This window comes from Miniopterus natalensis, chromosome 19 (genome assembly GCF_054644295.1).
Source record: "Miniopterus natalensis isolate mMinNat1 chromosome 19, mMinNat1.hap1, whole genome shotgun sequence".
In the NCBI taxonomy this organism is placed as follows: Eukaryota; Metazoa; Chordata; class Mammalia; order Chiroptera; family Miniopteridae; genus Miniopterus; species Miniopterus natalensis.
In genome coordinates this window covers 754,309-778,178 of record NC_142099.1, presented here as the reverse complement: position 1 = coordinate 778,178, position 23,870 = coordinate 754,309, and the positions used below count along the sequence as shown (strand labels likewise).

General features: G+C 56.6%; 2 protein-coding genes across 2 annotated transcripts in view; both read right to left on the bottom strand.

The window, feature by feature from the left end:
• Positions 1-2,911, bottom strand: ARMH2 (armadillo like helical domain containing 2). Its single transcript, XM_016216252.2, has 2 exons — positions 2,644-2,911; positions 1-571 (listed from the first exon to the last, which is right to left on the bottom strand). The coding sequence occupies exons 1-2, from the start codon at positions 2,909-2,911 to the stop codon at positions 144-146; spliced, it is 696 nt and encodes a 231-aa protein (XP_016071738.2). The 3' UTR covers positions 1-143.
• A 1,508-nt stretch (positions 2,912-4,419) lies between these two features.
• RIPOR2 (RHO family interacting cell polarization regulator 2) overlaps positions 4,420-23,870 on the bottom strand; it is a 49,475-nt gene continuing 30,024 nt past the window's right edge. Inside the window, exons 10-23 of the mRNA XM_087827975.1 lie at positions 22,042-22,167; positions 21,666-21,814; positions 20,233-20,362; positions 19,733-19,882; positions 16,667-17,353; positions 13,530-13,708; positions 12,363-12,531; positions 11,134-11,269; positions 10,505-10,666; positions 9,917-10,075; positions 8,778-8,965; positions 8,184-8,267; positions 6,464-6,554; positions 4,420-4,924 (exon numbers count right to left, since the gene is read on the bottom strand). Of these exons, the coding sequence (XP_087684101.1) occupies positions 4,824-4,924; positions 6,464-6,554; positions 8,184-8,267; positions 8,778-8,965; positions 9,917-10,075; positions 10,505-10,666; positions 11,134-11,269; positions 12,363-12,531; positions 13,530-13,708; positions 16,667-17,353; positions 19,733-19,882; positions 20,233-20,362; positions 21,666-21,814; positions 22,042-22,167 (2,511 nt within the window). The 3' untranslated portion in view covers positions 4,420-4,823. The remainder of the gene's footprint in view (positions 4,925-6,463; positions 6,555-8,183; positions 8,268-8,777; positions 8,966-9,916; positions 10,076-10,504; positions 10,667-11,133; positions 11,270-12,362; positions 12,532-13,529; positions 13,709-16,666; positions 17,354-19,732; positions 19,883-20,232; positions 20,363-21,665; positions 21,815-22,041; positions 22,168-23,870) is intronic.

Below are 23,870 nucleotides of genomic sequence, written 5' to 3'. Positions count from 1 at the left end.
GTTCTTGCAGTAACTGCAAACTTACAGGGGAGTTTTCAACGACTTAGAAGCAAACACTGGAGAAAACTATTGGCTTTGACAATTTATTCCCATTTTCCAGGGCCCTCCCACGGTGCAGGCGGCTGGGAACTGCCCTAGAGGAGCTAGTGCCTGTGGAAACCGATCAGGAAGTACACCACCTCCGCGAAGTTCTCGGGCCACCCTACCCAGTTCTCGCTGGCCAGCACCTGCAGGTGGCACTTCAGGCTCTGCTGGTCCTTCAGCTCCTCCATGAAGGACAGGTTGTTGCAGATCATGACAGAGAGGACGTAGCACGTCCAGAACTTCACCAGGAGGTTGCTGCTGATCGCAGTCTTGCTGCCCGACTCGGGCACGCTCTCCAAGAGTGCGGTGAGGACCGGGACAAACTGCAGAAACTTGGCTCTCTTCTGGGCGACGGGGTTTAGGTAGCACCAGCAGGCCACGCTCTGGAGCAGCAGGATTCTTGTCTTCGGCTCCATCTTTGGCTGTTGCAGCAAGAGAGCCACTTCTTTCATGTGCTTGGCTGCAAACTTCCCGGCCGTTGGGCCTCCTGTAAGACAAGCATTCGCATTTCCACAAGTATCTGGTGCAGCTAGTGGCGGTGATGGGCGAGCTCAGGGTCTCTATTCTTTTTTTCGGGGGGTTAATCTTCACCTGAGGATATTTTTTTTCCCATTGATTTTTAGAGAGAGTGGAAGAGAGAGAGAGAGACATTGATGTGCGAGAGACACATCGGTTGGTTGCCCGCTGCACGCATCCTGACCGGGGCTGGGGATAGAGCCTGTAACAGGTACGTGCCCTTGGCCAGGAATCGAACCCGCAACCCTTCAGTCCAAGGGCTGATGCCCTAACCACTGAGACAAGCCGTCTAGGGCAACAAGCCGTCCTGTTGCCACACACGGACGCTTGGGTACTGGGGAACGTGTGTGTTGACAGAGTGAAATGAGAAGCTCCGGGAGGTCCCTGCCTGCCGAGGTCCCTTTCACCAGGCCCCAGGAGGCCTGCGTTCACCTAGCGAATCTCCCTCGTGGTCTCACTCCTGATTCTCCAGGAAATACCAGAGCGTTAGAGCGGCCGAGAGAAACCCCAAAGGCTGAGCGGCCAAGCGGGTCTGACGGTTGGAGGGGTTTCTCACGATGGGCCCCTGGCTCGGCCCTTCTCTGCCGTCTCGTCCCCTTCGCAGCCCAGCTCTCGCAGGCCTGGGACCCGCGTGACCGGACACTCTCGTCCTTGCTCTGCTCACTGACCCCACCTCGCCCTGGACTCCACTTTGATCCTGGACCTGACCCCCAGATCTTCCCAGTTCCAATCTCAAACTCCGAGGAGGCAGGAGCCCCGGAGGCACCGGCGGAGACTTAGCCGGTGAGGAGTGGCCGGCGTTGGCCGGACCCCAGCCCTGGGGTTCCCACCTGGCCTGCGTTTCTCTTACATCCCAAGGACATTCCCATCAACAGCAAAGTCCTAGCTGAAGCCTGGGCATAAGCTTTGCCTTGCTCCCCACCAGTACAGCCAGGGCCAAGCACCATCACGGTCAAGGGCCTGAGCCTTTTGTAAACAGCTCTTCCCCCAAATGGGGACACAGCTGTGAGGGGTGTGGCGGGTGCCATTCACCTCCCTGCGCACGCGAGTCTGCGTTTCCTGTCTCTTCCCCAACTCTGTGGCTCTCACCCTCCGGCACTAGGCACCCTTGGTCCTTGGGAAGAGTAAATTTTTCTCTCAGGGACACCATTCTTTGAAAGATTCAGTTATCAAACTATGTCTAAGTAACTAGTCTTCCAATAAAAAATTAAAAAAAAAATCCATTGACAGCTACCAGCCAGAGCTTCTAATTAGGAGACGCGTGGTTGAGCACAATCAATAAAATTTCATAGCATATCCTGAGGTCAGGGAAAGAAAAGGAGAGCGTTTGGACGTGAGACTCGCTAGGCTGCTGTGTGTTTAAATGGTTTGCCGATGCCTGGCCGGTGTGGCTCAGTGGCTGAGCGTGGACCCAGGACCCGAGAGGTCGCCAACGGGATTCCCGGTCAGGGCACGCGCCCAGGCTGCGGGCTCCGTCCCCAGGCGGGGGCCTGCAGATGGGTGACGTTTCTCTCTCATCGATGTTTCTAGCTCTCTCCCTCTCCCTGCCTCTCTCTCTAAAAATCAATAAAAACATTTAAAAAATAAAATAAAAATACATGGTTTACCACAGTAGACGTCAATCGCTGCTTTTCACTGCTGCGGCTGCTGGCTTCCCTGGTGGGTGTTTTAAGAACGTGAAGTTCTTTTATTTTTCTAGGCTGTTTTCTGGGCACTGCCTTTTTACAAGACAAAAAAATGAAGTAGCTGGATTCACGAGGTTGTAACGACACCACTCGGTGTAGATGCTTTGATATTTTAAATGACAATGAGAACTTTGATAGGCAATTTTAGTATATGTATTTTTCATTAATAAAAGCGGGAGAACACTTACTTAGTGATTTGTTGGACACTTTTTTTTAAAAAGGGCCTTAAGGAGAAAATAATTAGAAATACCTTTTGCGGTACAAAGAAAACAGACACACTAATAATTTAGGCAAAGGAAGTGCGGCCGGGGTTTTAAGCCGAGGGCGGTGAAGATGGCTGGCGCCTCGGGGCGGGTACCTGTGAAGGCCAGCATGCCCATCCGGTAGGCAGCCTGAGCCCGCTCCTCGACGGCCAGAGACTGGTTCTTCAGCTTCTGGCCAAGCACCTCAATTTTCTCTTTGTGGAAAATACACTCGGCTGAAGGGATGTGTTCTTGCTCTTTCTTGCTCCGGAAAAAGCCCATGACGTGGACGCTCCAGAAACGCTGCAGGCTCTGATACAGCCTCACGAGATACGCGCACACCCGGGCCCCAAGCCGCGCGGCCGAAACGCGGGCCTTGTCCATCCTGCGAGCGGGGCGGCGGGGCTCCGTCCCACCGCTCGCGGGGTGACAGCGGTCAAGAGCTCCGGAACGCATCACCTAGCAACCCCGTCGTGCGGACGACACAGGCCGGGCGGGCAGCCGGTGCCGCCGGGTCTGGGCTGCGAACCGACGGAGGACCACGCTTCCACCCTCGAGGAGCTCAGTGGGTTTTTTTTCTCCGAGAATAGTCCTCTCCCCACTTACGGACGAAGGAACCTCGAGATGAGAAGTTCAAGGGGAGACGGGGGCGTTGCGTGTATGCGCCCGCTCACGAGAGCAGGTGAAAAGATACGGCGGACGCTGTGCCCGAGACCAGAAATTCAAAAATAATTTTTATTTGAACATACAGGATCGAAACGGTGACGGGTACAAATGCCGCAAAACTCAGAGCCACCCCCTCAACCAAAAAATAAAAGGCAGATGTGAATACAGAAGACGCGGAGCCAAGTACTCATGCAATATTCAAAAAATTTTTAAAAAACACACAAACCAAACAAAAAACTCTGTAATGCTTGCGATCTGACTTCCTATAAACAGGATCATCTCAACCACTTCACGTGGACTAAGACCATACGCACTAACTGGAGGCTGTACAATGGACTTTGAAAACAAGGATCTGTGCACATATATTTATAAATATACAAATATACACATACGCTGTAACTTCCCAGCCAGAAGGACCATCTGCTGGGAAGCCCGGCACACGACGTTTAAAGTGAAATAAGCGTGACTTTTAAAGGTCCGGCTAAATGTAAATATTTTAAAAGGACACCTCACTGGTATTTTATTCAAACACATGGGGAGCACAGTTCAAGTCACACTCACACGTGTTTTGATATCTTGGCATATCCCACCTCACATACTCTTAAGAGGAAGAAGTTTATTTAACAGGAGCTCCTGAGGGGTCCTCGACTTCATTTAATGGGCTTGCTACCCGGGGGGAGCAGGAAGGGCGGCTGCTGCTCTGTTTGGCCAAGGGGTCCCAGCAGCGGGCGGTCAGCACCCGCGGGGCAGCCGTCTTCCCCCCCTCGTGGGAATTCTCACAGACGCGAGGACCCCGTTTCATGTCCCTCCAGCTACGCGTTCCTGCACCTCAGGGAGCATCCCGGCTTTTCTGAATCCGTGACTTTTGGTTTTGATTTGTCTTAGCAGCAAAGTACCTCTATTGAAAAATATCATAAAAAAATGGCTCTTGTTTTTTTTTAAAAAATAACAGCTCACGCTTTGCGTGTCTGTTTTTAACGAGCGTGGGTGTGGTCTTTCTAGGGTGGCCCGTGGCCCTCTACCTGCCTTCTGGCCACGATGGGAACATGCTTTTGGAATTTTCAGGATGAAGAAACAGGAGAAACCGTGGGCACTGGGGATAATGACATTTAAAAACACTGAACTGTTAGGACGTGTCGTTCTACCAGGTTCTGCAGGCAAACTTTTATTCGAAGGAATTCTGTGTGTGTGCTTTTCATTTAAGGTAAAATTAGGTAGCTGGCGGGGGGGGGGGGGGGCACTCAACCCTGAGAGCACAACAGAGAAAAACCGCAAGCCGCAGGACATCGATCGCAGAGTCACAGGACTGTTTCAAGCGCACAGCAGAACTTCCCCAAAAGTACAAAGATGGCTATTTTGAAATCCCATACACATGAAGATGGCTATTTTGAAATCCCACACATATCAGAGACGACGGGCTCTTTTACTAAGTACCGTCGGCCGCGGTCGGCGACGCAATCAGTCCACCGGTCACACACGGCCCTGCTGTGCCGGCCACAGGAAGCGGCGGCGGAGCCGCGGCGCCCGGCTGAGCTCTGTCTGCAACGCGGCGGACTTCCAGCCGAATCACAGCACCCTCTTGAATAAATGGCCATTTGTTAAACAGCGGACAGGCAGAGCCCGCTGGCTACTAAAAGGCCGTGGCCACTTCGGTCCCGTGACGGCCTCCGACGTTGACACAGTCTCGGGGAAACTTGTCCAGCTGTTCGTAGGCCAGCCGCCCGTCTTCTCCTGGATCACAAGGTGAAAAACGAACACCAGGGTCAACGCTTCCACGCATCACCCGGGAAAACGAATTAATACGTCGCTTAGGCATCGGCTGCTGTTTCGGGCTCATGGGGACGTTAGGTAAGGGAAAGCTACCTTCTGCTATTGTTAATTATATTGTGTCTAGGTGGTGTCTGGAGCTTTGAGCTAAGGCGGGAGGCGGGGAGAATGCCGGGCCGGGAAAGAGAGAGGTCCTGCGGGCAGGCGGTGTCCGTGATTTCACTGATCTGATTCCTATTTCAGGCGGGTTACAGATTTCAGCATGGTGGTGGGTCCCTGACTTTGGTGCATGAAAGTTTTACGTAACTTTTATTATTTTTTATTTAAATATTTTTATTTGATTTCAAATTGATTTTTACAACTCTTTTTTAATTGCTTTTTAGAGAGAGAGGAAGAGAGAGGGAAACACTGACTGGCTGCCTCCTGCACGCCCCCTCCTGGGGACTGAACCCGCAACCCGGGCCTGTGCCGGGATTGAACCAGCGACCTTTTGGTGCACAGGACGATGCTCGAACGCCTGAGACACGCCGGCCAGAGCTTTTACTTTTGTTCATTGTACATTGGCACGTCTCGATGATCTTCATGAAAGTCAAATCTAGGCTTTCACGCTTCAGCCAAAACACTGCTGTGTGCCATGTGGACGTGGTGACATTCCCACCCAGTTTGTGGGTGGGACCGTCTTGAACAGCCAACGTGTATTTGCAAATTATTTGCCTATTTTATTCCATTTTTCCTCTTTTAAAAATATTATCAGAAAATGGGGAATGACATATAGATGACGGGCGATCAGAAGCTTTTGTTCCTTTAACACAGAGACTAAGGTGGAAATACCTGGCTGTGCTCAGTCGGGACTTCATTGTGAAGAAAAGTAAAATGCCGTATTAAGCCGTAACTGAGGAAAAACGCCAACAAGGCGGTGCTCACGGGGTGATCAATGCGGGGGATCCTCCGTGACCTGGCTAAGCCGCCAGAGTCGAACGAGGTGGCCTTTTTCTAACTGTTGTCATTCACCGATTACAGTTGAGGACGTCCAGAGGCACTGTTTTTACTCCTTGGGGGCTGCTGCAGCAGTGAAGGTATTTATCACAACTATTTATATTCTTTTTATGCGGAGTTTTAATGCCTCCGGAACCTCAGCCAATCACTGTCCTCCAGGCAGTGCCAACCCTGACCTGGCATCTCCACCTGGACTCCTGACTGTGGTTTGACTTCCAGGCTCTTGATTCAAAAATGCTGCCCAAGCTGCGGAGCCACCCAGAAGGGTCCCAGCCCTCAGCCCTCAGCATCCGGACGCTGGAACAGGAGCTGGCGAGACGTGGAGCCTGACCAGTGCGCGTGTGCGTGTGTGTGAGCGTGTGCGTGTGAGTGTGCATGTGCGTGTGAGTGTGCGTGCGCGTGAGCGAATATGAGTGCGAACGTGGGGGACATCCCTACAACAGTTCACACAAAGCTCCTGACAGTTGCGTTTAAGAGTCCAAAGTAAACAACTGTGAAAACACTCACCCAGAGATAGGAGGGTCTCGGAGGCCACGGTTCTGATTTCTTCCACGTCGGACTGACACAGCGTCACCAGCATCTTGATGCTCTCGGTGGCCTACAGGGAGAGGGCGGTTCACCTCGGGTCTCCCATTCGTCCGGGGTTGCGGGGACGCAGCATCTCAGAGCCGGTGGGGCCTGCAGAGCCGCCTCTCCCCGGGCCCCACCCAGCGGAGTGTCGGGAGCTCGGATGGACCCCCGGGCGCCACTCTAGGAGCCGGAGTCAACTTCCCGGGGCGCAGGCCAGGCCTGTGCTCGCGGGAGCCCCGCTCAGCTAACCTCCCATTTCTCAGAGGACCTGGCCTAGGAAGGGGAGCGCCAGCCTGCTCCCCAAAAAGAATCCACTTCTCGTCGTTCTTTCCACCGTCTCTCTCTGCTTCCAGAGCAGCCCCCAGTACTCAGCTTCTGATTTAGCCAAACGAGAGGACAAGGTGAGGGACTGAATCCTCCTGCTCCTCCCTCGGCCACGGAGCTCTCTGCAGGCAGCACGCAGGCCGTGGCCGCAGGACTTTATGGTCGGCAGGGGGACAGACTTAAACTGGCCCAGTGAGCACGACAGTGAGCGACAGGCTGAGCCTGGTCTGGTCGGGGAAGTCTTCCTGGAGGAAGGGCCAGGAAGTTAGTACTTGGAGTTAGTCCGTGGGCATGTGGGAGTGGAGGGGTGTGTGTGTTTGGGGGTGGGAAGGAAATAAATCCTCAGCAGGGGGAGCAGCTTGTGACAGAGCCAAGCCAAGGCCTTCGGAGGCCACGTGGAGAGTTTCGGGCTCATGCTCGGATCACGGAAGAGCCTGAGGCCGCAGTCGTGCTCCCAGACGTGGGGTACACCAGAGGTTAGAACCACAGCTTGCACTGTGACCACAGAGCAGACGGAGATCACTGCGACCTGCCCCGATCCAGTGTCCCGGCCGCTGTCACTGACATGGCACTCAGGCCAGGAGGGCACCCGTTTAAAGAACCCAGGCTCCTGGCCAGGGAGAGGTAAATTTTGGACCAAGTAAGAAGGAAGCAAAGTTCCCAGAGCTGTTTCTCTTCACAGGTCGTCTGCTTTTTCTCTGGGGCGTTAAGCCCTTTCTCCCAGCCCCCCCCAGCCCCTCGGAGACTTCAGCCAGCCCCGGGCTGGGACCTTCCCTTTCTTTCCTCGGAGTGGCCAGTCCTATTGTTTGTGACCAAGGTCGGTGAAACATTAAATCTTGCCGACTGGAAGGTGAACTCGCTAACGTTGGGAACTCTCGGCTGTTTCACCCCCACGTCGGCTCCAGGAGCACCTCCCTCCGACACGGCTAAGCCCGAGCTGCTCAGCGAAAACCGGTCACGGTGAGCAAATGGTCTGGGATCGACCGACACATAAATTTTAGTTCTCTGCATAGTTTACGTGGCCCTGCTAAGTTTGGACACAAGGCTCCATGGTAATTCATCACGTCCCCCGTCTTTTGGGATAAGACACGCTTTCCTAGCGCTGACCCAGAGGCAAACGAAAACGTGACCGTTTTCCCAAACGTACGGGCTTTAACCAAAGTCACGTTTAGTTACTGCTTAAAAGAAAGGACTGTGAGCGAATGTGCAGCACAGAGGAGATGAGCGACGCCACTAACCCAGGCACTGCGCACCCCCCCCGAAGCTGTCCCTCCGCAGGCTCAGTCCCGTGCCCGAGACACGCAGTGCAGGGCTCAGGCCCCGGCGGCCTCACCTGCAGACTCTGAAGCGCCAGGCAGGCCGCCTTCTGCAGCTGCAGGTCGCTGGCCGACAGGGCTTCACAGTAGTAGAGCAAGGCCTGGCGGGAGGAAGGGCAGTGTGAGCGCACTGGGCTTCGCAGGGCTCAGGGGAACGTGTCGGTTTTAGTTTCACTGCCTGAGACAGACTGGCAGTAAAACAAGACATTTTACGTTGGCTTCAGAGCCAAAAAGTCCATTGAAATTCATGTTTACTAAAGAGCTGGCTTTTTTTTATTATTAAATAGACTGATCCTTTATCTTGTGCCAGGTCATGGGCTCTGAGGACTATAAAGTTGAAAGATGCAAAGTTATGAGTCCAGTTTTCAGGGGACGTAGAGAGCAAGGAATGGGGGCTGGGAGGGGAGAGACAGGGAGACACGGCTTGTCTCCCGTATGCGCCCCGACCCGGAAACGGTCCCTCAGCCTTTGGGTGGATGATCCCATCCAACCAACCGAGCCACACGGCCAGGGTGCAAAGTATTTTTATAGAAGAAAAACGGCGAAATCATAACAGCAGGCGACAGGAAAGGAAGCGGCTTCGGGCTGGAGGCCCCGACTCCGCAGCCTACCTTCTCCCTGAAATGCTGGTTTCCGGAGGCGGCCTCCAGGTAGAGCCTCACGGCCCGGCCGACGCCCCTGTCGCCCCCGGTCAGGAGCAGAGCCAGCGTCCGGAGCACCTCCTGCTGGGCCGGCAGGCCGCTGACCGCCTGGAGCAGCTGCTCCTCTCGCAGGGACTGCAGTGCCTGCACCAGGGAGACTGGAGAGGACGCCGCAGGGTGAGGGGTGCGTTGCAACAGGTGCACCCACAACCACAGACCCGAGCGTCGTGAGCAGCCCGCCTGGGATCCCGGGAGGTTTCCAGCGAGTGGGAACGGGACAGGTGATCGCAATAACGGAATTAAGGCAAATGTCCCAGGAGGGAGGGAGCGTGGCCTTCAGAGCATAATGGCTGTGAAAATAACTTTCGGGTGAACTAAACCCTCAACTGTGAAAATACGCAGTGAAGGGCTTTCAGGCCAACGCTCCTTACAGCAAACTTGCCTTCTCGCCCCTCCACCTGGCAAAGCCCTAACCTGGAGGGACCCACCTTTGCCTCCTCCCTGTTGGACTCAGGCAACTGGGCCCGGGTGGGAGCCAGGTAGCTGGTTAGAATATGAAGACATATGATAAAAATAAAAATAAAAGGATAGGATTTAGCCCTGGCCGGTTTTGCTAAGTGGTTAGAGCGTCGGCCTGCGGACCAAAGGGTTTCGGGTTTGATTTCTGGTCAAGGGCACACACCTGAGCTGTGGGTCAATCCAGTTTGATCCCTGGCACGTGCGTGAGGCAAGCAATTGAGTCTCTCACGTTGATGTTTCTCTCTCCTCCCTCCCTCCCTCCCACTCTCCCTAAAAATCAATGGAGAAAATATCCTCAGGTGAGAATTAAAGAAAAAAAAGGATTCTGAGTCTCATTTGGACAAAGTGACCATGTCCCAGGACTGAGGAAGGGGCTAATCCCTGCCTACACGTCCAGCACGGGCCCCGTTAGCCCCAGAAACATCAGGGTAAGTGTGTGTGGCCAGTGCAGGCAGGAAACAGGAGCTAAATTCCTGCCCCATCGACGGAGCCGCGTCCTTCACACAGTGGACACTAGCAACTACGCCGGAGGAAGGCCGGGGCCACTCAGTAAGAGTCCTTGACACCGTGCGGCCAGGGAGCAGGCCCACCTTGCTTGGCCAGCTGGCGCAGGTAGCTCTCCAGGTCGCTCACTCCGTGGCTGGCGAAGTAGCTGTGATACTGAAAGACGGTGACCACCTCCGAGGAGAGGCTGGAGGGCAGCAGGGGCTCCGGCCGGTCCAGGATCTGGGACACCAGGGTCCGGAACACTGTTGGGGAAGAGAAGATTCGAGGCTGCTTTTAAGAAACATGACCACTCATCCATTCATTTTTTTTATTGTGCTAGGTCTGTTTCCTTAGGTCTCTCTTTTTTTTTTAATCTTCACTTGAGGATACTTTTTTCATTGCTTTTCAGAGAGTGGGAGGGAGAGACACATCGACTGGTTGCCTCCTGCATGCGCCCCAACCAGGGCTGGGGATCGAGCCTGCAACCGAGGAAATGCCCTTGGCCGGAATCAAACCCGGACCCTTCAGCCCACAGTCTGAGGCTCTAACCATGGAGCCAAACCGGCCAGGGCTGTTTTCTTAGGTCTGAGCGGATGATGCTTTCTCTGGAGGGGAAGCCTGGCGTCGGGGCCCACTGCCGGGGACACGCCGGGGACCCCGAGACAGAGCCCGCCTCCCCCCGCTGTGCTCACCCGGGTCGGCCAGCCCTGGGTAGTCTGTGTTGACGGCTCTGGCGAAGGTGGCCTCCAGCTGCTTGACCACCCTGTCTGCCGAGCTGTGGTACACGCCCGCCGGGCCGCAGCACTTGGTCCAGAAGGACAGCAGGGACAGCTGCTTGTGGAATTCTGGGATGGCTGGGAGGAAGGGCAGCCCCGTGAGGCCCAGGAGATGGACGGGGGCGGGCGGGGCTTGGACCCGGGGCCCCTGCAGGAGAGGTGGGTGGGGTGACTCTGAGGCTGAAGCGGGTGCTGTGAGATCACACGGCTCTGGGGACAGTGTGAGTGCTTTTTATTCAAAAAAATATGTTTTTATTGACTTTAGAGAAGAAGGGAGAGGGAGAGATGGAAACATCAATGATGAGAGTCATTGACCGGCTGCCTCCTGCACGCCCCCAGCTGGGGATCGAGCCTGCAACCCGGGCACGTGCCCCAACTGGGAATCGAACCCCGATCTCCTGGTGCCTGGATGACCCTCAGCACCGAGCCACGCGGGAGGGCTGTGCACGCTTCCCGCCTCCTGTCCTGACGGGGCAGCGAGCAGACTGGGGCGGGGCGGGGGTGTCACTGCCGCCTGGAACAGCGTGGTCCTCGGGGGGACTCACCGTCCACGACAGAGCTGATGTTCCCCATGTTCTCCTCACTCACGGCCGCCAGCTTCTCCACCACCTGGGTTTGCCTGGACAGCTTCTCAAGGAGGCTTCTCGCCACAAAGGGGGTTTTGCTCGAGAAGACGATTTGCTGACAAAAACAAGAGCCCCGTCTCCATTATGGGGTCCACGGCGCTCCCTTCCCGGCCCTTCCTGACCGGCCCAGCCCCGAAACCACTGCTCCTTTGCTTTCACTCCGTCTGTTCCCCACACCTCTCGGCTGGAGGGAGGGAGGACCAGCCCCGGGGGCCGGGGGGCCGGGGGGGCCGGGAGGGCTGGGGGGGCCAGGAGGGCCGGGCCGGAGGCAGCTGGAAGCAGGTGGGGGGGGCTCTGCTCAAGGCGACTGAAGCCCTTCCTGCAACAAGAGTTTCAGACTGCGCTTTGCACTGCTGCGGCCTCACAGCTTCGTGGGAGAAGGAAGCCGCGCGGTGCCCCAGGGCGACAGCCGGGGGATGTGAGGGCCTGTGACTGCCCCCTCCCCTTGCTAACGAGCACTCGGCCAAGATCTGCAGCATTTGGCTTTTAGCTCCCCAGGTGGTGGGGAACTGCTGGGACGCGTTCATATCCGCGTATGTTCAATAACACTGGCTTCCTTTTTTTAAAAATTTTTTTGAATCCTGACCCAAGGATATTTTTTCCATTGATTTTTTTTTTTTTTGGGAAAGTGGGGGGGAGGGAGAGAGAGAGAAACATCGATGTGAGAGACACGTCGATGGTCTGCCTCCCACACTCGCTCTGACCAGGGCCAGGGATCAAACCTGCAGCCCAGGGGCATGCTCTTGACCGGGCATCAAACCCTCAACCCTTTGGTCGGAGGGCGGACGCTGTAACCACTGAGCAAACCCAGCCAGGGCAACACCGGCTTTCAAAGTCCATTTGTAGATGCGGAAAGCGAATTCCTCCTTTTTCTTAATCACATTGTTCCATCTGTTATCAGAGGATGTGAAGGGGAGAGCCAACCATATTTCCCTGCCAGCGCCTGGGGTCTGAAGGTCTGGGTTTTACGACAGGAAACCCGGGGTGTCGGGAGGATGGGCGCGACACTGGGGTTTTTGCCGTGGCCTAAAGGAAAGCAGGACTGTTCTCATCTCCCTGGAAAAACTAAAAAAAAAACCCAAAAAAGGCCCACTCTCCGGGGCGTCAACTGCCCGGGCGCTAAACCGCGACGTGGGCAGCGCCCCCACCTGCACGAGCTGGGTGCACTGCTGGAGGTGCCTGACGATCGCGATGTCCAGGCTCTCGTTCCCCGTGGTCAGCGGGAGGGGGCTGCCCGCCACGCTCGTCCCCACGCCCGTGTCCTCCGTCAGCGCCTCGCTCAGGTGCGCCCTGGCCTCCGGGTGAGCCGACCGGTAACTGTGGAAGCAGGAAGGGGAGCGACAGGTGAGCCACGGGCCAACGCGACACGGCTCCCATCAGGTCCCCAGCAGGGCCACCTGCCCGGGAATCCCGCTGCCTCTCAACAACGCCGTCTCAGCTCAGCCCGGCTGCCGGTTTGCCTGATGTTAAATAAATCAGGCAAAAAAAAAAAAAAATTGCTTCCAGGGTTCTCAGCACAAGAACCACGTGCCAAGGGTGTTGCTAAAAAGTCTCTGAAACTGTCAACGGGGGACCTGCCCAGCGCCCCAGGATTAAACTGTCCTTGTGTTCGTGGCCTCCCAGGAGCAGTGCCGCTAAGGAATAACCTGCCGAGGCGGTTTCCTGGCCTCCGTCAGGTCCTACTTGAAGAAAGGAGGGAGGGAAGCTGCCAACGAGACACAAAATTCCACTCGGGACAAAAGCGCGGCGGGCGCTGGGCTCGCTGCAGGTGCAGCTTCCTCCGTCTCCAGGCTTTGCTGAAGCCTCTTGGCTGAACCGCCCACAGTTCCATTCCGATGGGCACTTGCATTGAAAAATAAATCTGTTGTATTTAGTATTTAATTCTAAATATGTTTTTTTAAATTGATTTCAGAGAGAGGAAAGGAGAGGGAGAGACAGAAGCATCAATGATGGGAGTCATGGATCGGCCGCCTCCCGCACGCCCCCGATGGGGATCGAGCTCGAAACCCGGGCAAGTGCCCTGACCGGGAATCCAACCCTGACCTCCTGGTTCATAGGTGACGCTCAACCGCTGAGCCACGCTGGCCGGGCTGTTATTTTATTCTAGAATGAATCTGGGTGCGAGGAGGCCAGAGATGCTGCACCAGGGCCAGCCGCCCTGCCTCGGGGTCTAGGGAGCTGTGTGCCGGGGCTCAGGCCCGGCTTTGACACAGGGACCGACCAGCTCGATCCCCGCAGAGACCCACTGGGCTGCGGAGACGGCCACGCGCCTCGTGGGGAGGTCTGCGGAGAAACCGGCGCACGCCGAGGCCTACCTGTGTTTCTCCGTCTCCGTGTCTGAAAACACCGAGTCGGCGCCGCCTCCCGCGGGGCCACCCTCCTCGGGGTCGTCCTCATCGAAGTCGGACGTGTTCAGGAAGTCAAAGCTCTCGAGAGCGCTCTCCACCGTCAGACTCAGGCTGGAGGGCGAGCTGCGGCTCCCCGAGGGCTTGCACTGCGAAGGCAGAGGCACCGGACAGGTCAGCGCCCCAGGGGGCACGCCACCATCCCCGGGGGGACACGGTCGACAGCTCCGAGGACATGGGACACGGCACCATCCCCGGGGGGGACACGGTCGACAGCTCCGAGGACATGGGACACGGCACCCGCTCCCACCAACAGGAACAGGCCACACTGTCTTTGTTTCCAGCTTTCGTTTTATTTTATTTTATTGGCATTAAAAAACAAATACATTAAAAATCTTCGTATTAAAGAAAGAAGAACCACCATGAATCCAATGGCACAATGTCTGGGATTTGTTCCAAAATACTGCAGAGAGAAGCAGGCAGGTTGGAGGACCGGCGACACCACAGGCCGAGGCGAGCGTGGCGGAGGCCGGCGGGGGCACCTGGGATCCGTCACATATTCTCTCTAGTTCTGTTTGAAATTTTTATAATAAAAAGTTAAAAAACATAGATTACAATCTTGGGAAAGAGCTGCCGTGTCCTTCTGCCTGGAGCTCAGCCCCGAGTAAAATACAACCCGGTGCGAACGGCGAGAGCCGCGGACCCGGGGACCGGGTGCGGGACAGGAACAGTCTCCAGGTGCCCGCGGCGGCGGCTTCCCGAGTCAGGAGCTCCAGGCTGGCCCGGCTCTGAGCGCGGCTCCCTCGCTCAGCCTCGCTAGCGGGCCAGTCGCCCTGAAGATCCACCTGCATTCACAGCGTGCGACTTTCCTCGCGCGTCGAGGAGGAATGGACGGCGGACACCGTGAGCGGCAGAGCCGCTTCCTGGGCAGCTCAGCCCGTGAAGGGACTCGTCCCGTCACCTCCCTGACCCGGCCTGGAAAACCCTACGGTGCTGGACGGACACACGGGCATCGGACAGATAACGGCCGCTGCTCCGGGCAGGGGGCGGAGAGGTGCTTCCTGATATTCAGGGGTTCTCAAGTCCTGCGGTCGGCGGCCCCCTGGCCGACTTCGCGACAGGGCAGCAGGGGCCCTGCGGCGCCCGCCTGACGCCCGAGGGCAGGGGCACACGGGCTTTACAGCAGAGCTGCTCCTTCACCCTCAGTGGTCTCCGGGGGCAGCATCGAGCTCCTCACCGTGTCAAGCATCCTAGGAACGTGAAGGGAAAAGAGAGCTTCGTCCAGCCGATGCCTGAGCTCTGGCTGGACACAGAGCCCTCGCCCCAGACCTCAGCTTGGACGCCCTGTGCAGCCTCCGGGGCCGAGAAGGAGCCACTGCCCACGACCGGTCGTCTTCCCTACGCTTGGCGTCTGCAGAACTTGATCAGGAGCCTCGCGTGGGTGCGTTTAAATACCCATCACGACCAGGCAGGCCGCAGGGGGTCTGGGAACAACAGCAGGCTGGGGTGACACTGGAGGGAAACCGTGACCACCAGGCTATTCTAAGACTGAGGGGTGACTTGCTGTTTGCTGGTGGCTTGAACTGCTTAGCACCCTGGGTGCCTGGAAATAGGGGCTGTCGTCACCGCCCCCCTTCCTTCCTTCCTTCCTTCCTTCCTTCCTTCCTTCCTTCCTTCCTTCCTTCCTTCCTTCCTTCCTTCCTTCCTTCCTTCCTTCCTTCCTTCCTTCCTTCCTTCCTTCCTTCCTTCCTTCCTTCCTTCCTTCCCTCTTTTTAAGATTTTAAAAGTTCATTTTGAGAGAGAAAAGTCTATCAGCTGCCTCCTGCACGCCCTCCACTGGGGATCGAGCCCGAAACCCAGGCATGTGCCCCAACCAGGAATCGAACCCTTGACCCTTCAGTTCGCAGGCCGACGCTCTAACCGCTGAGCCACACTGGCCAGGGCACCGCTGTGGTTCTTTACAGCACTGGCTGTAGGTGGGGTCAAGGGCGTCTTAGCTCTTTAAATTGAAGGCTGTTGCCCACTGAGCAGAGGTGGTCAGCGGTGTGGATGGAGCTTGCGGGGGCGACAGAAGATGCTGTCGCCAGGATTCGGGACAAGCAGCCCCGTGCACGAGCCGTGAGCCGATGTGTTTGGCAGAGAGCAGATTCGGAGCAGCTGCCCGCGGGGGCATCAGTCCGTCGTGAGCCGCAGAGGACGTGGGCAGGGAGACCAGGAATGATCACCTGCCCTGGGCACGGCCCCCTCCCAGAGCCAGGTCGGCGTGGCCAAGGTCAGAAAAGCCTCGGAAATGTCCCTCCGATGGAGCCGGGGAGGCCGCGTTTCAGGACGGGCACCTTATTTTCAAGAACAGATCCCCAAAGAATGGCTCTTTCAAGAAAAAGGGCCCCAGCTCTCTTCTCTATGGTGACATAAGTCTGAGTGAACAGGCAGAGAACACGAAGAGTGGCCGTGGGATCTGGGACGGAAATTCCCAGTCTGTCCTCTTGGGCAGTGTGTTATTTAAACCTGTGGGAGGAGATGCCGGGGGCCCGCTCATCCGGGCCGCTGGCTCTGACTTCAACCCGGCTCGAGTTCCCCGGCATCCGCTGGAGGGACGCTCTCCAGTCACCTCTCAGTGATATTATGGTGGCCCCAGTGCCACCATGTCACACTTGGGATTAAGAACTTTGGGACCAAATAAGCTTTGACACCCTGTAGAACAGGGAGGGGGCACATCCGGCCCGTGGGCCGTCTGGTCCTGCCAAGGCAACCGCAGGAGGGACTTGAAAGTCAATAAATACAGGAGCTTTTTTCAAAGCTAATTTGCACGTTGATAATTCTATATGGCCCGAGAATGATGCTTTAAATATCCAAAGGGCCCTTGGCAGAAAAGAGGTTCCCCGCCCCTGCTTTACAGCAGTTAATTTAACGACCAATCATGTTAGTTAAGCTCATCTGTCGGCAGGAAAATAGAAATGGACACTCGCTGCTGGTGATAAAAATCAATGCCACTTAAGTGGTGATTGTGTATTGATCTGTGATGATAAAGACACACTATTGTAAACAGAATGTCGGCCTAGAGGACCTCTCTCCAACCCCCCCCAGTGTCCCTGACGAGGACTTACTTTGAGAATGTCGTCCAAATGCATGACCTCCTGGTTCAGATCCTGAAACTCCTGGTACTGCTCTTTATGAGGCTCCAGCGCAAGGAAGAGCCCGTGGAACGCGTCCTCCAGGCCGCCGTCCAGGAAGGACCGGCAGCCTTCCGACTCTCCGCTGACCGAGCCCTCGGACAGCAGCCTCTCCGTGGTGGCCGGCACCTCAGCCGAGGTCAGCCTCTTGACCAGCTGCTTCGTGATGTTGCCTTCGAAGGTGTCCAGCTCCACGGGCTTGAGCTCCGAGGCCTCATCTGACTCCCGCAGAAGAGCCTCCGCCACGTCCTTCTCGAGGTACAGGCGCCCGGCCCCGGCCCCTTCGGGCACTCGGCGGGCTTCGGCCTCGGCTCCCTGGGGCCCCTCGGTGTCTTCCTCCTCCAGGGGCGGCTTGGGCCCCGGGCCACCGGCTGAGGAGCTTCCGGAAGATGCTGAGCTGGAGTCATCTGTGCCCTCGCTCTGGCAGCCCAGGCCGCCCTGGGGCAGCTCCGCGGGGGTGATGGTGATTTCGGGGTTGGCTGGGCACGTGCTGGGGAGGGAGCTGGCTGGGCTGGTGGGGAGGGCACAGTCCCCGTTGGGCAGGTCGCTGAAGCTGAGCGACAGTGGCATTTTCTCCTCGGAGGCCTTTCTGTTCTCAAAGATGTCATCGGGGAGATGGGACTGCGGGAGAGAGGGGTCCTGTTATTATTCTAAGTGCAGATGAGGCGTCTGGCGCCTGGTTTCCAGATAAACAATAAGGCAATTTAAAAAAAAAGCCCAGAACTTCCACCCGGACGGTGTTGCTCAGCAGACTGAGTTTTGTCCATGCACCCAGAGGTCACCGGTTTGATTCCCAGTCAGGGCTCACGCCCGGGGTTCTGGCTCGATCTCCAGCGGGGGGGACCGATGTTGATGTTTCTCTCTCCCTCTCCCGTCCTCTCTCTAAAAGTCAATAAAAACATTAAAAACCCCACAAAACCAGAACTTACATTGTAGTAGCATTTTATTTGCTGGTTTTGTGTGTGCGTCTGGCAGAAGAAAACAAGCCTCTAAAAGCCTCTCTTTCCATGCCGATTAGGTGAAAGCTCGGGGAAGTATTCAGATTTTTTCCAAAGGAAAGGCTGGGGCCTGGAAAGGAGCCTGTTCCCTGAGTCCCAGGGCCTCACACTACTTGGCAGCCACGGCTACAGGTAACAGCACCAGCTTTTCCTCTGTTGGCATCTAGCTTAAGGCTGACCTTCATGCTGTTTCACTCAAAAGATGTGGTGCTTTGTTCTCCAGTTTTTATGAATTATTGTTTGAAAATCTCTACCCACAAGTCCCAAGCTCTTGAAATGTTGCACTGATTTTGTGACCACACCACAGACAACCCGAGGCCAGAAGTACAGCTGGGTCGTGTGTACCGGAAAAGGAAACCGATCCACCGGACCCCTGCCTTCCAGGACCGCGAACCCCGGCATGTGGGGGCGTCTGGACCCGAGGCGGCGGTCACGCAGCCCCGGGTGGGTCGGGCGCTGTGGCGGGTGGGGGGGACGGGCAGGGCTGGAAGACAGAGGTCGGGGTACCCAGGCAGCCAGGACGGGCCCCTCCTACATGCTGCACAGGCCCCTGTGGGCGGCTGGGGGCCAAGTGCCCAGTGCTGCTCCGGGGAAACAGTTCTCCGGCCGCCCGAGGCCAACTCCTTCGCCACGGACACTCCCCCTTGGGTTCCAGATCTGATGTTTCAGGTAAATGTGCACTTTCATTACTGACGAAGCACCAACTATCACAGGGCAGGAGAGGGACGTGTGTTATCACAGCTGTGATGCAGGGAGGTGGGACCAGCCAGGGCACCTCCTGGGGAAGAAAGAGGGGGCCCTGGGCCCAGCCTGGGAGGGTAGGAGGGGAGCGTAGGGGAGGAGGAGCTGTGGGTGTGCGTGTGAGTGTGTGTGTGAGTGTGTGTGTGAGTGTGTGAGTGTGTGTGTGTGAGTGTGTGTGTGCGTGTGTGTGAGTGTGTGTGTGCATGTGTGTGTGTGAGTGTGTGAGTGTGTGTGAGTGTGTGTGAGTGTGTGAGTGTGTGTGTGAGTGTGTGTGAGTGTGTGTGTGAGTGTGTGTGAGTGTGTGTGAGTGTGTGTGAGTGTGTGTGTGAGTGTGTGTGAGTGTGTGTGTGAGTGTGTGTGAGTGTGAGTGTGTGTGAGTGTGTGTGAGTGTGTGTGTGAGTGTGTGTGAGTGTGTGTGTGAGTGTGTGTGAGTGTGAGTGTGTGTGAGTGTGTGTGTGTGCATGTGAGTGTGTGTGAGTGTGTGAGTGTGTGTGAGTGTGTGTGAGTGTGTGTGTGAGTGTGTGTGAGTGTGTGTGTGAGTGTGTGCATGTGTGTGTGTGAGTGTGAGAGTGTGTGTGAGTGTGCATGTGTGTGTGTGAGTGTGAGTGTGTGTGAGTGTGTGTGCATGTGTGTGAGTGTGTGCATGTGAGTGTGAGTGTGTGTGAGTGTGTGTGAGTGTGTGTGTGCATGTGAGTGTGTGAGTGTGTACATGTGAGTGTGAGTGTGTGTGAGTGTGTGTGTGAGTGTGTGAGTGTGTGTGAGTGTGTGTGTGAGTGTGTGTGTGAGTGTGTGTGAGTGGGTGTGTGAGTGTGTGTGCATCTCCTGTGATATACTGTGCACCACACACAGCGCACGTTACCTATCACATTCCTGTGAATCAGTTTCTTTACCAGTCGGTACAAACACCACAGTAAACCAGACTAAGAACCTCTCTGACTGGAACGGCTCCAGTGACAGGTTTAAATCCCGGCGTCCGTCCCTGACAACCTCGTGTACCTTGGGACATAAGATCTTCTTGGCCTCGGGTGTCACGGCCTTGATTTTATAAATGAAAACCTGTCACCATGGATATCTTTGCAGCGGAGAAAAGCACAGCACAAAGGCAGGGGATTAGACGGACAGACAGACGGCCTCTCAGCCAGGCTGCACGCAGGCCCGAGTCCCCGCCAGGGACGGGCCAGCGGCCACCGGGGCCGGTGAGAGAGAGCGGGGTCAACAGGAGACACAGCAGACCCGCGGCCGCCAGCCCGAGCACACTCACATAGGACTCGCGCGCGGCCGGGGGCCTCAGCCCGAGCGAGGGCAGGTCGCAGACAGAGCGGCTGCGGTGCAGCTTGGCCAAGAGCGTGTCGTGCAAGGCAGTCAGGACCGACAGCCGCCGGCGCTTGTCCGGGGAGGGCTGCAGCCACCTCTTCCGAAGCCAGAGCGAGACAGACAGACGGGAGGGGACAGCGAGAGCACCAGGTCACCGGGTTAGCGTCTCGGCAAGCGCGTCGGATTAAAACACCCGCCTCTAGGAAATGCTGACCTCAGAGGGGCCTGGGGACGTCTGCAGTGTTATCAAAGCAGCAGGCGGGCGGGGAGGGGCAGGGAACACAGGGGCTCCCGGCCGTGTGCACAGGGCAGAGGCCCGGGGGGTCCCCGCGGCAGCACGGGGTGACTGTCACCGAGACGCCCTAACGCAGCCGGTCAAGCTTTTCAAACACAGGGCAAGCGCGGCCTCAGGCCCGCGTCTCAACCCCAGGACCACCCTGAACTTACGAAGAAGGCGTGATCCTTGAAGGTGGGCGTCTCCGGGGTGCCCTGGCTGTAGATGGACATCCGCCTCTGCAGGGCGGCCGCCTTGTTCCCGGTGCCCGAGGATGGGGTCACGTCCTCCACGTCGAAGGGGCTGGAAAACAGCAGGTCCCAGTGAAGGCCGTTGTCACAGTCGCCCGCGTGGCGACCGCAGGCCGGGGGACCTCACTTCACTCGGGTAAATTCTAACCAGCTGGGCTGGGCCAAGCGGTTTGTCAGAAAATAAGCCAAGATGAAAGGAAGGAGAGCAGGAAATTGAGTCTCAGACCCACCCAAGGGACCACCGAATATCATCCGGGCTTCAGGTACAATTTACCTGGACACCTACAGTTTACCTGGGTACCTACAGCTTCCCTGGACACTCTTTCTCATTAATATTAGAAATATAAACATGTGAGCACTTGCCCCAACACAGACGCTGAAGAAATCTGTAAAAATACTTGGAGTTTTGCAGGGACAGACACTTGAACAACACGGATTGTTAACAACAGATTATTGTTCGGTTCTAAAGAAAACTATAGAGTCTCGTGCGTTTCACTTGACACGAGCCTCTTGCGTGACCGAGGGAATAACTGTCCACAGTGATGTCACCTATCACGTCCCGGGTCAGCCAGCAGGGGAGGGGCCTGTGTCTGAGACGCCCCCCACTGCAAATTAAGGGGAAGGCTGAGGTCACAGGTGAGCCCCGTTTCAGTGGCCAGGCAGCAGGTCTCCGCTGCCCCCCACCCCGACCTCCGTATTGTCAAGGAGACGCTGAGCGTCGCCCCCCCACGTGGGACGGCCCGTGACACACCCGGGTGCAGCATCACATGCGAGCCACGGCGCTGAACCAGGCATGGGGATGTTCCTCAGGGGTGACGTCAGAAAACCACTTTTAAGCTCGTGGATCTGACAAAAGGTATCTCCTGTCCTTTGGGAAAGTTCTGTTTCAGTAAATAGAGGGTGGAGGGGTCAGGACACTGAAGATTTCCCGGAGCAGTGAAAGGTGCAGGAGATAAAGACAGAGAAGCAGCTAAAACTCCAGAGCGAGAATCAGGATCTTTCTCAGCCCAAACAGCCCACGTTGGACAGTTTCCTTCTAGATCAGCTCACTGGGGGACGTAGTTCCTAATCTGTTTACAGGTAGGAAAGGAGGAAGGAGGGATGAACTATTATAAAATACACGTCGACAAGGACAGTGGTGACGACACAGAGGCTTGTCCACGCGTGGACGTCACCTGGAGAGCGCGTCAGACAGACCCTGGGGCCCCGGGAGGCGCCGACCCAGCCGGGCTGGGGGGGGCCCGGCCTCGGCTCCCACACCGAGGCCCCGGTGGTTCTGAGGGTCCACCACCACCTGTGACCTCACCGCCCGTCGCACCTATTTCCACGTGAGGAAACCGAAAAGGGTGACTTACTACCAGGCGATCTCCAGGTTCAGCTTGATGGTGCCGAGGTCATTGATGTCCACGGCCACCACCTGAGGTCGGGCTGCAAACAGGTCTTTGGTCTCGCAGGTCACGCTGCCCACCAGGAGGTGGGTTGCGAGCCCCTTGACCTCTGTGACCTAGGAAGGGAGGCAGAGGGAAGGTGCTGGAGGACAGCGGAGGGGGCAGGTGGGAGGAAACGCCCGCCATTTATTTCTGCGTCGCAGCTGACGTCGGAGGGGTGGTCCCAGCCCACCTTGTGACCACCCCCGGGGACAGGGTGCCGCCTTCGCCACGGACTGTGGGGCAGGAGGAGCCCGGGCACCCAGCGCGGGGCACCCAGGGGTGGCGCCGGGAGACACCCCACCTTGATGGAGATGAGCCCGGCGATCAGGGGCAGGAACACCGCCTCCTCGCCGTCCCAGCTCTGCCTGCCGTTGACCTCGATCTTCCCCTTCAGCTTCCACCGCTGACGGCCGTACTTCATGAAAATCTGAGGGGACACCGACCGGCACGTGACCCCGGCCCTCACCTGCCTCCCCCCAAGTGGGCATCGTCGAAGGGCAGGAGCTGGAAGCAGCCACCGCCCTGCACCGCCCTGTCTGCAGGCTGCTGGGCCCCGCAGCGGAGCGAGGGCGGGTGGGGGGACTGGGGGGGGGGCGAGCTCTCGTCCCGGCGCCCAGGGCGGGGCCTCTCTGCAGTGAAGGCCACACCCGTCTGTCGGGGGGCTCATGGTTCTCATGGTTGTTCCTCGGCCAGTTCAACAGAACAGCCGCGGGACTAGCCCCCCACACTCCCGGCCCCTTTACAGGGACGGGAGGCCCTCTGCTGTCCACTTAGCAGCCAGAGCGAGAAATAAGACGTCTGTCCGTCCTGCGGGGAGTAGACGGAGATGGGCAAGGGAAGGGGTGCAGTCTCCCCTCCGTTGGACAGTTGGACTGTTTTGGGGGTGCTCCCCCAAGAAGCGTGATTACAGAGGGTTTTGGAGGAGATAGATACAAAATTCTTCAAGTTCCCCTTCAAAGGATAACAAGCTTTTTACTTTATGGAGGGAATATTTATATAAGTATATAATTAAAATGTATTTTTAATTACAGGGGACATACACTATTACATTAGTTTCAGGTATACAACAGCGATTCAGCATTTATATACCTTGACGTGGAATGTACTTTTATAAAGAAAGATGGAGGTGGTATTATTTTTTAATCATGACACCTACGAGCAGTCATGATCCTGGCTTGGATTTGGGGCCAGGAAAAGCACGACACTGGGACACCAGGCAAAAAATGCAGCTAGAACGTATGTCCAACGGCATCAGCTAAGGCGCCAGCGTTAACCTGCTGGTGTGGAGACTGTCTAATGCGCACGTCCTTCCACTTGAAAAGGCGACCGGCTCAGTGCCCGGGTGACCTGGTCGTGGGCACCCACCTGGGCCGGTGGCGGCCAGTCTCTCCCAGCCCGCAGCCTCCTCAGCAAAGACCAGCCTCTCCCCGAGGGAGCCCGCCCACCGTCCTCGCCCACCTGGGAAGACGAGGCCCTGAGATGTCAGTGATTTTCTTTCCTAGACCGTCTCAGGGCACAACGCCAGGCACCGGGGCCGAGACCACAGGGCCCTCCCTCTCTGTGACCTCGCTGCCCGCCTGCCCTCTCCATGTGCTGTAAATGCCAAATGCCAGCCTTCCTGTCGCTGCCAACGGAAGAGGAGGGTCTCTCGTTTTGCTTTGTTTCCAGTCCTAGGGTTTCGCTGCTCCGCCGCCTCCTGCCTTCACCCACCGCCCCTGGATTTCCCGCAGCCTCCTTACGGCTCCCTTGACTAATAAAATAAACTGCGGAGCCGCCACTCTCTGGAGCATTTTCTCAACCCACTGAGGTCTTGCTTCTGGGCAAGTCCTCGAAAATGTGGCTCACGCAGACGCTTACAGGACTTTCCTATCTGTTTGGAAGTTCTTTTGTTGACACATTTTTAGAAAAAGTGAGGAGCGAAGGATCAGGGTGTCTGCACATCCCCCCCGAAAGCTCGGCAAAGTCGTAACGATAGTAACGGTAATGATACACGCTCTGAGGCGTCCTGTTGAACATCCGAGAGTCTAGATGCAAGTTACACGGGAGGGCTTGTGTCACTCTCCAAACTTTCTCGTTGGCTTCATTCCCCCCCAAATAACAAGTGTAAAAATAAAAAAGATAACTTAAGAC

Excerpts from the sequence above, each read along its gene's own strand:
- ARMH2 (XM_016216252.2), bottom strand. The coding sequence starts at position 2,911 with ATGGACAAGGCCCGCGTTTCGGCCGCGCGGCTTGGGGCCCGGGTGTGC. Across the intron at positions 572-2,643 it reads GGGCATGCTGGCCTTCACAG|GAGGCCCAACGGCCGGGAAG; the intron begins GTACCCGCCCCG and ends CTTGTCTTACAG.